At 43.8% G+C, this 15,114-nt stretch overlaps 1 protein-coding gene across 3 annotated transcripts in view; it reads left to right on the top strand.

Moving 5' to 3' along the window:
* FBXL7 (F-box and leucine rich repeat protein 7) overlaps window positions 1-5,925 on the top strand; it is a 74,440-nt gene extending 68,515 nt beyond the window's left edge. For all 3 annotated transcript variants that reach the window (XM_025208871.1, XM_025208872.1, XM_025208870.1), the window contains one exon: window positions 2,749-5,925. In XM_025208871.1, coding sequence (XP_025064656.1) covers window positions 2,749-3,485 — 737 coding nt within the window. In that variant the 3' untranslated portion in view covers window positions 3,486-5,925. The remainder of the gene's footprint in view (window positions 1-2,748) is intronic.
* Window positions 5,926-15,114: the final 9,189 nt, after the last annotated feature.

The following is a 15,114-nucleotide window of genomic DNA, read 5'->3' on the forward strand; positions in this document are numbered from 1 at the left end:
CCACCGACAGCAGGGAGCACTGGCCACGGGGCGGGCAAGGGGCCGCTTTTCCCTGCGCTCAGCACCAGCTCGTTCCCTGCTGCCCCCCACCTTTACCATGGGGCTGGGGGGGCACACCAGGCTCCTGGGGCCAGCACCGGTGGGGCTGAGAGCAGGGCAGTAGGAGTACAGGGGTCCCAGGCAGCAGGGGCTCTATGGAGCCGGGCCAGCTCCCCCCTCTCCCTGCTGGTGCACCCCAGCCCAGCTCCACAGACACCTGCCAGCCTGCGCCCTGCTCTGGGCCCCACTGGTGCTGGCCCTGGGACATTGGTCCCAAGACATTGGGACATTGGTCCCACGATGGTGACCAAGGGGCAGGGCACCTGTCAAAGGGCGGGGCTACCCATGCGGCCCTCCACAGCTTGCCAAAACTGGGTAAGCGGCCCTCTGCCTGAAATAATTGCCTGCCCCTGTCATAGCCTCATCCCTCCAGGGATACACTGCTCTGCATCCGGTTGCCAGGGGTACACTGATCCAAAAAGGTTGAAAACACTGGTCTAATGTTTAGGGAACTAGGTCTCCCATGGCCTGAGGGGTTTAAAACCTTCATCCCTTGCTTTCTAAGAGGGCACTCTGCCCACTGTGGCTGTAGGCTTTCTGATGTGGAAACATTTTTCATCTTTTCTGTTGATTTTGGGTCACTGTTCAGAAAAAAAATCAGGACCCATTGGGAAAGAGAGGGGAGAGCATGTGAGCATGGCTATATCTAGCTCAGTAAGTAGAGCTGCTAGAGAGGTGTCCTGATTTCTTCCTTCTTCATTTTTCTTCCTTCAAGCCCCTTCTACTTCCTCCTTTATACATTTTTATATTTCATATGTAGTCCTTGGAATAGAGGTCTCCTCTTTTTCTCAAATGACTATACTAATGATTGGATTCCAAAGTGATCTGACTTCTCCTTGGTATTGTGAGTCATCTTCAGTGGCCTCAAGAGGGATTATACCTTTTCTAGCCTGAATGAAACTCAGTGAACAGGGGACATTACGGGCACCTATACACGTAACAGACCCTATACACGTTAAAGCGCCTTCACCGCCATTTTAAAGCACGGGACACTGAATACATGTGATGCTGCAGGTGCTTTAATTAAATCACCACCCCCTGCCTCCCTCCACCACCCTGGAGCCTTTGTGTATAGGCGCCCTACCAGTTGTTTCATCAACATCTCTTATCTTTGTTGTTATGTTACCCATCCTAGCTGATTCCTTTAACAATCCTTTTGATTTAACTCCAAGCAGGTAACCCACCATAAAGAAAATACAGAAATGTATCTTCTGTAGTGGTGAGGGATGGCCCTCTTCCTGAGATCTTCCTGAGATGCTTGTTGAGCATATAACAACAAGCTTTTACAGGATCAGGATGTTTGCCACCATGGTGCGTCTGTGGCAGGTTAGGATGTTATGTCTTGTGTTGTGTCAAGATTGACTGTATTTTTGCTAAGAGGTTAGACAATGGATTTGTATAGGATGGTTTGGATAAGAAAGATCTTGCCTTAGGCAAGGGGTTGGACTATATGACTTATGGAGGTCTCTTCCAGCCCTACTCCTTTATGATTCTCTGATTCTGAGTATATATCATAATAACATTGATGTTTTCCAATGCATGTCAACCAGGGACTGTAGAATGAGGTATTCCTTGCTCTTAAACAGGCCAGGTCTGTCACTACAAAGTTTATGAGATACGTGTGATACAAGATGCATTCTAATTCTATCTCTACCTCCTCTCAAGGCACTTGCTACTTCTACAGCATCCCTTAACCCCTAAAATGGGGCAGGGGTAATAAGAGAACTGCACTTACCAGGGTTGGGTAGAATTTGCTCCCTGGAGTGCATTTCTGGCATCACTTCAATTTTGGATCACTGCATTGTTTTGCCAAAGTAGGAAAGAAAAAGTCTTTTCTGTATACAATCCAATTGAAGAGGGAGTTACAGTGGAGAGTGGAGGGGAGGAATTAGCACTTCATGTTATTTGCTGGATTTTTTGTTCCTTCAAACATCACCATGCTGGCCCTGGTTTATTCAGTTTACTTGAATATAAAATGCCATGCTATTCAGGATTGTAATTCAGTGTCTAGATGGTTGCCATTCTGCTACTGGCACAATTCCCCATCAGTAGCATGGTTAGTTCAGCTCCATTCCCAAAACATTTGCTTGCCTGGGTGTGGTAGCTTTCCTTTAATTTCCTGAAGTGTTGACAGAAAAATGGCTACTGATACTGGTTCAGAAATTAAAAGTAAATCAGTGATGATGTTACTACAGGTCTGATGCCTGTCCACTCCCTTTTCTCCTATTGCCACTAAATAAAGATATTTTGAACAATCATCAAATTTATGAGGGTGTTTCAGAAAGTAACACCAGTTTCAAAATAAAGCCATTTTGTGTCCAATGAGTGGGAAACTATAAAGCATCAGAGAACATTGGTGGCCTTGTTGAACACACCTGTCATTTACAACTATATTGTAGAGAAGCAGTGTTGTCCAGTAAATGATCCTTGCACACACAGTTCTTTTATTCTGAAATGGCCATTACTTTCTAAAAGATCATCATACTTTAGAACACAGACAAAACCAGAACCTGTGGTTCTAGTGATAGCTAATGTTTCATCTCTCTGGGTTCTGGCAAAACTGAGAGGGCCTGCATTACACCATTTACCTTGCTGAGAGAGTTGTTCTGCAACTTACTAACATTGTACCTTTTCTCTGTTCATGTTTAGGCTGCTCCAAGGTGACGTGCATTAGTCTTACTCGTGAAGCTTCGATCAAGCTGTCTCCGTTACATGGTAAACAGATCTCCATCCGCTACTTGGACATGACAGACTGCTTTGTCCTGGAGGACGAAGGACTGCACACCATTGCTGCTCACTGCACGCAGCTGACCCATCTGTATCTGCGCCGCTGCGTCCGCATCACCGATGAAGGCCTCCGCTACCTAATGATCTACTGCACGTCTGTCAAGGAACTGAGCGTGAGCGACTGCCGCTTTGTCAGTGACTTTGGCATGAGGGAGATTGCCAAGCTGGAGTCACGCCTGCGGTACCTCAGCATTGCCCACTGCAGCCGAATCACGGATGTGGGCATCCGTTACATTGCCAAGTACTGCAGCAAGTTGCGCTACCTGAATGCGCGGGGCTGCGAGGGCATCACGGACCATGGTGTGGAGTACCTTGCCAAAAATTGCACAAAACTCAAGTCACTAGATATCGGCAAGTGTCCTTTGGTCTCAGACGCTGGCCTGGAGTTCCTGGCCCTAAACTGCTTCAACCTGAAGCGCCTGAGCCTGAAGTCTTGTGAGAGCATCACAGGCCAGGGCTTGCAGATTGTTGCTGCCAACTGCTTTGACCTGCAGATGCTGAATGTGCAGGACTGCGATGTCTCTGTGGATGCCCTGCGGTTTGTTAAACGCCATTGCAAGCGTTGTATTATAGAGCACACCAACCCTGCTTTTTTCTAACAGGATCGTCAGCTCCTGCCGATGACCACAAAATATTAAAAATATTGATGTATAAATACACATGGCCACGTACAGTTACTATCTTCTCTCAAATGGCTCCTGGGAGTCAGCTTTCTTGTATGTTGTTGGAGAGGGTTTAAAATATAAATATAAAAAAACTGAGGGGTGGGGGGCAGCTATACCATCACTATTTTCCTAATTGGATCCAGTCCCTTTGGAGAAGCTTCCTTAACCTAAAAGCAGTGAGATCTCAGCATTACATTGCTATTCCCATGACATCCATGAGCAGTCCTAGTTCTTCCAGAGGAATAGGTCTTTTTGAGATGCAACCTAAGCATCATTAAAATATGAATACCAGCTGTGTAGGTGATGCTACGCAGCCATTATTTGTCTATAGACCTGCCCCCCAAAATTCTTCCACATGGCTGAATATGGCTTAACCTTATCTTTAACTATCATCATCTTGACAGTTTTTTGCCCACATTCCAGCAAGCCCTGTAGAAATACAAGATCAGGTTTTTAAATGTAGTCTAGGTTGGCGTAACTCTGCTCCTGTTTGTCTGAGCACATTTGAAAAGCATACCTCAAATCTCTTTGACATCATGTGTGAGGATCGTGAATACGCTACTGTCAGCACCACTGATTTAACACAGGCTTCTTGTGTTTGTATGAAATCACCTCTTGCTACTATATCTACTGGGGCCCTTTGGGTGCAATAAGCATTAGCACTGGAGCAAAAGGAAATTTTTAAGGGATGTTGGAAGCAGCTGGTATCCCTTTCTAAGCCAGTGAGTGAAAATGTCAGTAATTTCTGCTTAGCTGCAGTTTGGCCTAAGAGATCCTACCTACGTTATTGCCATGGTGAATGAAGGTAGTACTACACCATACCAGGAATTAGTAAGTGTTACAGAATAGTTCATACCAAAGCAAACCTATAAGAGTTGCAGTATAGCTGTGCCGTACCAGTGCCGACAGTTTATTCCCTTCCTTAGTTGTTCCTCTACTACACCAGGGAATGGTGCAACTGAGATTCGTTTTACGAAGAGTGGAATCATTATCTGCCCATGTGTTGAAGTATATACTTTACTGTTCAGTATGTGTACTTATACACAGAAAGTTGCATACTTTCTACAGCCTTCCAGTTTACTGGATTGTAGATTTCAAGACTTGGAAGTCATTAACCGGCTATCAGACCACATCCTTGGGAAAAAGGGATTGGGGATGTTATCTGTATTAGAACTGGATTCAGGGAAATCATGTCTGTGTGTTCCCTCAAACTAAGAAATTCTATCCTACATCAAGGAATGAAAATATCAGCATTACCCTGTATGGCTGGAGCCTCTTTGCTCCAACTGGTGTTCCTGATATAGCCACTCTCTTGCTAATGCCATCAGTTTGAAAGCTTTCCCCCTACTCATTGCCTTCTTTTTTCCCCTGAGCATGTGATCATTTCATCATATCATAATCATCTGGCAACTGCTTTCCCCTCTCAGATTCTGGCAAGTCATCTCAGAACTGAATGCCAGACACGTTAGGAGTGATGATATTTTCAGGCAGGCAGGCCCCCTGCATAAGATTGACAACCAGGTTCAGATGTTAGGCCCCAGGCACTATAAATGTTTCTGGTAGAGAGATGTGGGAAAGAAACATCCTGTCTGGTTTTCATAAAAACAGTAGCCTCATCGTCTCCAGACAACATTAATAATGTCACTGATATGAAGTGAAAATCCATGTGTTTAAGAAAATACATAATCACTAAGGAAATGTTGGTAGCACATGATTTGGGGGGCAACAAATGTTTGCAGAAAGTTCCCTTTTGTGAGGTGAATTGTGTTTCCATTAGGAAGAAATAAATCCTTTACCTCATGCATATTCCTTTGCCTGTGGTTAATTGTGTGTCTCTTTCCACATGGAACATTTATCTCATGACCAAACTTGGTAATTCTAAATAACACTGTACAAATCTGGCAAGGGCCAGGGGTTCAAATGATTGTGTGGAAAATGTCTTCCAGTTCCTCGTCACCCCAAATCAGCATATGCTTGTGAGTGGTACCATTCTTTGCCAGCTGCCATCAGGATAGTTTTCTTTTCCATTCTTTTTTAATACAATTGATCTGTCAGGCATACTATACAGTGTCATTCATCCTAGCCACTTATACTCTTCATTATCCTTAATACAGAGCTGGCCCAAGAGAGAGTTAAATGTTGAATCCATTCTTGAGAATGGTGGGAATTTGATTGAGCCACTTGCACTCATGAAATGAAAGGTCTTGTGATGTTTAACTGTTTATAAAAAAAGGTTGCTACTTTTCTGGCTATGCTAAATTGAATGAATAGCGCTGCGTGGTTTTTAAAGGTCCTAATGTTTAAATTGGCCTATACTGTATGAATCTCACTATAAAGCCTTAATTTACTACCAAGAAATAAAGCAATATATTGGTAACTGATGAATATGGTCAATTATTTAAGCTAATCGATTAACTTTATGACTGAGAGTGGAGAGATCTAAAATATTCCCAAAGTTTAACTCCTTTTGCCTCATTAGAGCTGGGTACATGAGTAGGCATTTCATCAATAGCATGTTTTTGATTTATAATTCAGAATTTACTACAGAAATTATTGCAGGTGACAGAAGGGATAGCATTGTACATCTGTCTGTATAGAGTTTGCCTTCCACCACATCATCTGTCTTGATCTTAAAATATAGCCACTAACTGGGAAAGTATTTGAAATACATCCAGGGATCTAAATACATTAACAAGAAATTCTTAAAGATCATTTCATTAGTTTAAAACCCAGGTTAACATTTTTCCTGATGTGGAAAAAAATTGAGCGAGTAATAACACTTGTGTAAAAGTAATTGTTCCCTTTTGACTCTCTAATTTGTAGTAGGCCAAGCAAATATAACCTAAAGAGACAAAATGTTTCATGTCATAATTCCATATTGCTGAAATAAGAAAAATCTTTATGTAGCTTCCAGTGGAAATCTTGGGTCAGAATCATTTTGGGTAGTAGCAACAATTTTTTCTTGGTCAGAGATTTCAACTTTTTAGTAACAAGTATCTGATTCTTAAAAATTATAGATTTAGTCTTTGTCCTGAAGAATCAAAAAGTCAATAAACATAAGTTACTTTTTTAGTATTTTGCTCACCCTATGTCAAAACTCTCCTAAAGCAGTGTAGTGATCATATAAAGTGTAGGTTTGGCAGCCTTGCAGGCCAATACGTATATAAAATAATACTCACAGAGTGAGTAGTGCCACCTATTATTAAGTTGCCCAGCACTTTCCTTTAAAATACTCTGTTTTCAGTTGCTTTAACTATCTGGGTTGAAATTTTCCATGTTGGGCATCAATCTCAGATTGAATAATTATGGAAAACTTTAGTCAAAATGGGCCAACTACTTCCAAGAATGAGGCTAACAGTTAGTTTTGCCCATGTGAAACACTCCTGGTAACCTTCTCTTTGAAAAGCTCTATTCCCCCTCCCCTCTTTCAAAATGGGAGAAGGTGGTGGAAACTACAGTTGGATTAGAAACCCAGGAAGGGAGATGAAGCCAGTTCCAGAGTTGGGAGGACAGGACAATCCGCTCATATTACCTGTTGGCTGAACATAAAAACAGGGGACAAGAAGTTGACACTGGAGGAGGGGAACCAGGACTGGCTTGCAGAAGGGAACTTCTGCTGGATATCGGAAAGGTATTGGAAGTAGGAGAGGAGGCAGGTATGATTGAGATCCTGATAGCAAGCCCTGGGAAAGAAAGGAGGGGGTGGGGTGAGTGAGGAGAAGGAGTTAGTTGCACAAGCAGTCTTTAATTTTCCTAATAGAGGCATAGCCTCATGAACAGCACTGCCATTTTTGTACCCAAAAGTCAGTCTATTTCAGGGTTTCAGAGTTGTCCATATGTCAAACCCATGCAAGCTAGTGATCAGCTACTGGTTTATTGATATCCAAAAGTCCCACAATCTCTACAACTGTATGTAGCCTTTAAATAAGGATGACCTTGATATTAAGGTCTCCTTAAAACTTTGATACTTAGGCATTAACAGAGGTTTTAGAATGAGGGCAGGAAAACATTGTTCTTAGGCAGTCACAGAAATATAATTTTGTTACAAAATAGAAAAGGGTGATCTTGGATTTAATAGATCTATTTTCTGCCTATTTTGGCCAATGTTAACTGTGGGGTGGGGGGGTCTACATTTGTCTTTCTGTTCCTACAGTAAAAATACCTTTAAGGACCAGTTGTTATCTTTAGTTCCAGAAGAATTACTCCTGCTTTGTACCTGTGCAAAAGGAAGGCTGCACAGGAAATTCTAAAGGCAAGTGAAACCCACAGGGGTGTACATTTCTTTTACACTCCATTTCAGAAAGATGTTTTTTTCCATTTTGTAAAGGACCTGGAGTCAATGGGAGTAAATCCTGTGCCCTTCAGACAGTTTGAGGAAAATCAAAGCCCATTTTTCAAGGATTAATCAATAACAGGTTCAAATTACTACCAAGCAGTAGGCATCAGAATTCGAGCTTGGCTTAAAGAAAATACATTTATTTGACTTGATATCAGTCTTATACAGATTAAATACAATTTTCCCTATAAAATGGCCAAGAGACATTTATTTTCATGCTCCCCTGCTTTATGGCTGCATGCTCCAAAACAATTTTTCCTGTATATTTTTCTGTTTTCAGGGAGAGCTGAACAGAAATGCTAGGTCGTTTCTCCTGTCCTCTGGATGTTCATATAGACACATCTTTGATTTATACTAGTTAATGGAAATTCTTTCCCAAATAGACTCTGCTAATGCAAATTAAAATAATATTATGAGTGTAATGATCCACTTGGCCACAGTTTCTCCAAATTAATCCATTAAAAATTCAAAAAATACTAAACAGGAATACCAAAGAGTTAGAGAACAGAAAGAAGGTGCTTTAAAAAATACACAGGCTATTAGAAGTGACCCCCTATTCATAATGCTGAACAGAAACAATTGCCATTATTTTCAATACTTGAGGTATTGTGAGCATTGTTATTTCTAAGACCGTTTTCCTTCAGTTTCTGAGAGAAACGTTACTTGCCAAAGTCTCAGTTTCATGCAAATGGATGAGATGGGGAAAATAAACATTGGAAAGACAAGCAAAACCTTGGGCCAAAAGGGAAAGACTGTTTTGTAACAATAACTTCTTACATTGCCTGGTTTTGATGTTCCAAAAAAGAAAATCCTCCATCTAAACCTTTAAACTTTCTGTGCTGTTTGATGCTTTTCCTCTTTTAAAAAAGTATATACTACACTGTGTATGCAGTTGTTTATACAGTTCCTTCAATTAGTTGCTTCCCTTTTGGCTAGAATAAATTATTCATTAACAAGGGTAGAAATAATTGCAATAGCTAATTAGGAATGTATAATTTCTTCTTTTTACCACATAACTGGAGGTAGTACACCTGCCATTATATATTATGCATTTTAATACTTCCACAGAGATTGCCACATTTATACATTTAATAATCATTTTTTATTATTAAACCTTTTTTTTTTCTTTTAACACCTCAGTGCTTCAGTAAAGGTCATTTTCACAATACATACACATAGGGAGACAGGATCTGATTCTGAATCTAAGTTCTTTGTGTCTCACTAGACTATTGTTTAACATTTTGCTTTTATATTTGTAACTTAATACTGTATATACTTGGTTAGAAAATGAGATTTTCTCCCCCACATTTAACAAGGGGTGGGGGGAGGAGAGGGAACCCCTTGTAACTGAGCACAAGGCAAGAGGGAGCCAAGGGTGTGGAGCAAAGGCAATGGTGGGAAGCTGGCTCTGCTGCTATTAGGCCAGGTTGGAACAGCAATGCACTCCATGCCACTGCTATGGTGGAAGCCATGCTTCATGCCCTGGGCTGCAGGAGGAACAGAGCCTGCCAGTGTGAAGCAAAGTGGGCAGAGGTTGAGGGGTAGGTGGGGGTGGGGAGAGACTTCAGGGGGGGAGATGGGATGAAGGGGACAAGGACCTGGGGCTGTAGATGGCAGAAGGGGCATGGAGATGGGGGAAACAAGGGAAGGGAGAATCAGGTTAACCTGAGGAGGGAGCAAGCAGGCACAATGAGAAGGTAAGGGGGACAGGCAGCAGAGAGAAAACTGACTACCTCTCTTGCTTCCTGCCTCTGTTACGGCCTGCCCCACTGCCTCCATGCTGCCTGCCCCCTATCACCACTGCTTGTCCCATTAATGCCCCCTGTAGACAGTGGAGTCCTGGCATTGTTACGCATGCGTAAGATGACTAAAGGTTGGAGTATTCTAGAACATTTGAACTCCTAACCTTAATCATGTCATGACCCACTTCTGAAAGCTGAGCATGTGCAGTGAGTTGTTTGACCAGTACCTAGTTGTTTGTTTGTTAGCCAGGGGAACAGTGGCAGTTAGGACCATTATTTTAATGAGTTATTCTGGGTCATTGGGTATGGGTCATTGTATGGTTCTAGCTGTGATTGACTTTGATTGGCATTGATTGATGCACATGTAATGTTTGGATCTGCACATGATTGACAGGTGGCATGGTTCAGACGTTTTAAAGCCTGTCCAGTGTAGGGGCCGGGGCAGCTTTTGGGGGTCATCATCGGCGGAGTTAGAGCTCGCTGAGACCTGCTCTGTCTCGCACTCTCTCCCTCTTCTGCCTGATGTGTGTGCATGTGTAACTGATTTAGTATTTGAGTCCTGTTTGTGGAACCCATAGTTTATTGACTCTGGAGCAAGTGAATATGTGTGTGTGGGACAGTGTTCAGGAGCAATGACATGAGGGTGCTGATCATCTGAGCACTTGCCGGCTGCTCAACTGCTTCTGTGCGTCGCATTGGTCGGGTAAAATATCACCTACCCCTTTTCCGAGGTGCTTAGTACCCATCTGCATGTGAGGGAACAGCATAGAAATCCTCAGGGGTGTGAGGCTGCAGAGTGGGCGTTCCCTGCCTATCCGCTCTCTAGGGTAATAGTCTGCCACCTAGGGTGACAGACTGCAGACTGCCATTGGGTTCTTTAGCTGTTCTATAGTTTAATTGTTATTACTACTGTATACTGTGTCTGTATACTGTTGTGTTTGGTTTTGTTGGTGCTTGTCTTAATACACTTGTTAAACTTTACATTGGTGCGGGGTTTTGCTTGGTATTTTGCACCATTGGTTGGGGCTGGGCAGTAGGCCAGTTTCCAGAGGGATTTAACTCTTTGGTTTCCCTTGAATCTAATAGGGAGGTTGGTAGGGTATAGAGGCTTAACAACCCTCTGTGTGTGTTTGAGAACATGGGTGGGTGCCTGAAGTGGTCCAAGGGGTTCTCTACTTTATTGTGGTGTTCCTGCCTTCTCTTTTTCCCCACTCTTCACCCCATCTGCCCTACCACATGCCCCCCACTGTCTGTCCCCCACCACCTGCCCCAGTCCTGCTCCCTCATCGCCTCTCACCTCACCAACTGTGCGAGGGGGATAAATATAAGATTTCATAAATTTTCTGTGTGTAAAATCTAATTATTATGGGGTCATCTTACTTTCAGGATTGTCTTGTATTTGAGTAAATGTGGTAAACTGCTCCAGCCAATCTTTCTCTACTTACCTAACAACACTGGTAAATTCTGAAAGATGACAATCCTATTTTTTTACCTGAAGATGTGGTGGAACCTCTATCATTGCAAGTTTTTGAGACTCTATTACACACACACTTGTCTGGGTTGGTTTAGACTAGGATGGCCCTATCTTGAGCAGAGGTTTAGACTGGATGACCTCTTTGACATCCCTTCCAACCCTGTTTTCTATGATTCTATCATTGTTTAGGGGTCCTATCCCACTGTGGTACCTTGCTGGTTTATCAGTGTGTACTCCTTCTACCTGCCCACTCTACAGAAAGGGATGAAGCTAGTAAAACACTACTTATGCCAGTTAAAGCTCAAAAGCTACTTTAAGGTGAAAGTTGAGTTGCAAAAAAGAAAAAAAAACAGGTCCTTACAGAATTTTAAGTGGTAGGTTCTCATCTGATGAATTGGGACAAATTAGCTTTTGGAAGCATTCCTTTTCTTGCCATTGATGCTATTTCAGCTCCCTCTGATTATTGTTCTGAGATCATTCCTGTCCCTGTAGCAAGTGTGCTGTACCAAGTTGCGATATCTGGATGTTGTCATATCATATAGGCCATATAAAAAGGGGTGAGTTTTTACATAAACTGAGATGAACAGTCAAGTGCCAGAATTTCCTAAGCTTCCCTTGGCATCATCCTGTCAAATCCATTAGGAATATCTGGCTTGCTTTGAAACACCGAAAACAGTCAAAAGCAATACAAAGGCTTCTCAATGCCAAATCTCTTCAAGACCCAAAGGTCTACAAGGATCTCCAACAGTGTCTCCATTAAAAGCTCTCTGCCCTGTCCACAAATGAAGGCGACATTGAGAAACTCTGGAAGGGGTTTAAAAACTGTTGTCCATATGGCCTGTGCTGAATCCATTGGCTATATCACCTGTCGACACCAAGACTGGTTCAATGAGAGCGAGGCTGAGATTTAAGCCCTACTTGGCTGGGAGAGAAGGGCTCGTTCTGGCAAGAAAAATCTCATCTCAGCTGGAGAAGGAGATGTATCAGCTACTCAAAGCCAAAGCTCAAAGGAGACCCCGGGAAATAAAAAATCAGTGGTGGCAAGATAAAGCCAAGAAAATCCAGTTCTGTGCTGACAGACATGACATGCATAGATTTTTCCAGGCAACAAAAGGTATCTACTGCCCAACTTCTCATGGTCCTATGTTCCTGCAATTTCAGGATGGCTTGATGATCCTCAAATCTATCCAAGCTAGATGGAAAGAGAACTTTGAGGCACTCCTGAACTGTGAGTCAATTCTGATGGGTGCCAACAATGAGTCTGTTCCCCAATGCTCCAAAAGAGGATCTCTTGCTGACCCTCCTATCCTAGAGGAAGTCTGGTATGCCATCATGAAAACCAAGCAAGGAAACCAAGAACAACAAGGCTAGTGGACCAGATGGCATACCTACTGAAATCTACAAGGCACTGGTAGTGAGGAACTGGTACTGAGACTTCACAAATTTATTCTCTGAATTTGGAACAACAAAGAGATCCATGGGGACCCAAAGAGTGCCAAGATCATGACTTTTTTAAAGAAAGGAGATAAGCCTTGTGTGTAGGAACTATCAAGGCATTTCCTTCCTTTCCACAGAAAGGAAAATCCTCACATTTCTGAACCATCTTTTACCTCTTGCTGGGGAAATCCACTAGAATCTCAGTGTAGTTTCAGACCATCCCATGGGCTAATTGACACGATCTTCATTGTGAATCAGGACCAATAAAAATGTTGGGAAAACCATCAGGACCTGTATATGGCCTTCATTAACCTTACTCAGGCCTTTGATTTTATAACTTTTGAAGGCTTGTGGCAAGCACTGACCAAAATTGGATGTCCTAAAAAGTATACCAAAGTCCTGAGGGTTCTCTACTAGCAGATGACTGTGATAGTTGTATGTAGTGGATCAGAGGCAGATCCATTTGTCATCCAAACTGAGGTCAAGCAAGGATGCGTCTTTGCCCCAACTCTGTCCTCCTTTTTTGACAGTTATCCTGATTCTCATTAAGGACCACCCTCCTTCCAGAACTGACATACCAAACAGATGGAGGGCTCCTCAATCTGGGTCATTTTCACTCAAAGGTCAAAGTATTCAAAGCAGCCATCCTGGACCTTCAGTACACCAACTACAGTGCCATCCGTGCACACAATGAGGAAAACATCCAGAGCCTGCTTGATCTTCTTGGAAAAGCCAACTGAACTTTGGGCCTCTCTCAAGAAGATTAACTTGCACTATCAACCTATCCCAGGCCTCCCTCCTCAAATTACCCTGGAGGTAGTTTAGTATTTCTACTACCTCAGTCCTACTTTCCTTTCAAAGAGTGAAATGGGTGAGGAGCTCCAGCACAGGATCTGGTGCACAAATGCCTCCTTTGGAAAATTGCTTCAGTGTGTCTTTATTCATCGCAGTCTCTGGAAAGATGTCAAGATCCAGGTCTACAGTGCAGTAGTCATCCCCACACTCCTGTACAGATGTGAACCATTGGTTACCTATCATCATCATCTCAATAAGCTAGAAAGCTATCACCAATGATGCTTCTGAAAAATTCTCCACATCAAATGGGAAGATCATTGCACAAACACCAGTATCCTTGCTGAAGCCAGTGGGCATTTATATGTGCTCCAGAAGTGTGTGTGGGGAGGGGGACACTTTAACTAAAGCTTATCAAACAAGCTTTAGTTAAAATGCCCTCACTGCCATTTTTAACCACAAGATGCTGGAGTCTGCTGGAGCACAGTAATTACCACAGTCCAGCAGACTCAATTAATCAAATCAGCTCCAACATGCTGTAATTACAGGGTGTCCCAGGGATAGTGAGAAGAGGAGCCAGGAAGCCCTGCCTGCGGGGCACAGTGTGGGAAGAAATTGGAAAACAAAGAAGGATATACAAAACAACCACTTACCTGCAGGAGGAGCAACACCAGAAGATTGAAGAGAAGAGCCCACACAGTTTACAAGCCGCACCTTTATGCAATTAAAGCTGGTCGGTGATGTCACGAGGATGCACCAGCCGGCAGTAAGGAGGGGAGAGCCAGTGAGGAGGCAGAGGCTCTCCATGCCAGCAACGGACGGAAACGGCACAAACCAGGAACATCCGGACGACGGATGGCTGCTGAAGCAGCGAGGTCTCCTTCACTGGGGGCACTGAGGCCGAGCCCCAGGAGGGGAGGAACACTGGTGCCACTGAGGAGGTTTGGCGGTGGAGACGCCAAATGGCAGCGCTACCAGGACAACAACCTCAAAGAAGAAGCTGAAGCCAACCCCAGGGAAGCAGAGGTGTTCTCACCCGATCGCTCCCAGGTACCAGGTCAGGGAGCTGGGCTAGGGGCAGAAAGGAGAGAGGGACCCTGCGGGACCAGCACTGGGAGAGTACTGCCAAGCTCAAGCAGGAGGGCTGGAAAAGCCGACCGGTAGGACACCGGAAATGAAGACGCCTTTGGGTTCCTTTTTTTTTTTCATAGTTTCATAGTAGCTAGGGTCAGGAGGGACCTGGACAGATCATCTAGCCTGACTCCCTGCCACAGGCAGGAATGAATGCTGGGTTCACAAGACCCCAGACAGGTGATCATCCAACCTCCTCTTGAATTTGCCCAAGGTAGGGGCGAGGACCACTTCCCTGGGAAGTTGGTTCCAGATTCTGGCCACCCTAACTGTAAAATATTGCCTCCTGATCTCTGACCTAAACCTATTCTCCATCACTCTTGCTGAGGCTGAACAGGTTCAGGTCCCTCAGTCTCTCCTTGTAGGGCCTGTCCTGCTGCCCTCTCACCAAACAGGTGGCCCTCTTCTGAACTCTCTCCAGGCTGGCCACATCCTTTTTAAAGTGCGGTGCCCAGTACTGGACGTAGTACTCCAATTGCAGCCTGACCAATGTCACATAGAGGGGGAGTATCACCTCTCTGGACCGCCTTGAGATGCACCTTTGGATGCATGACAAGGTATGGCTGGCCTTGCTGGCTGTGGTCTGGCATTGGCAGCTTATGTTCGTCTTGGAGTCAATAATGACTCCAAGATCCCTTTCTGCCTCTGTGC

This window comes from Alligator sinensis, unplaced genomic scaffold (genome assembly GCF_000455745.1).
Source record: "Alligator sinensis unplaced genomic scaffold, ASM45574v1 scaffold791_1, whole genome shotgun sequence".
Classification (NCBI taxonomy): Eukaryota; Metazoa; Chordata; order Crocodylia; family Alligatoridae; genus Alligator; species Alligator sinensis.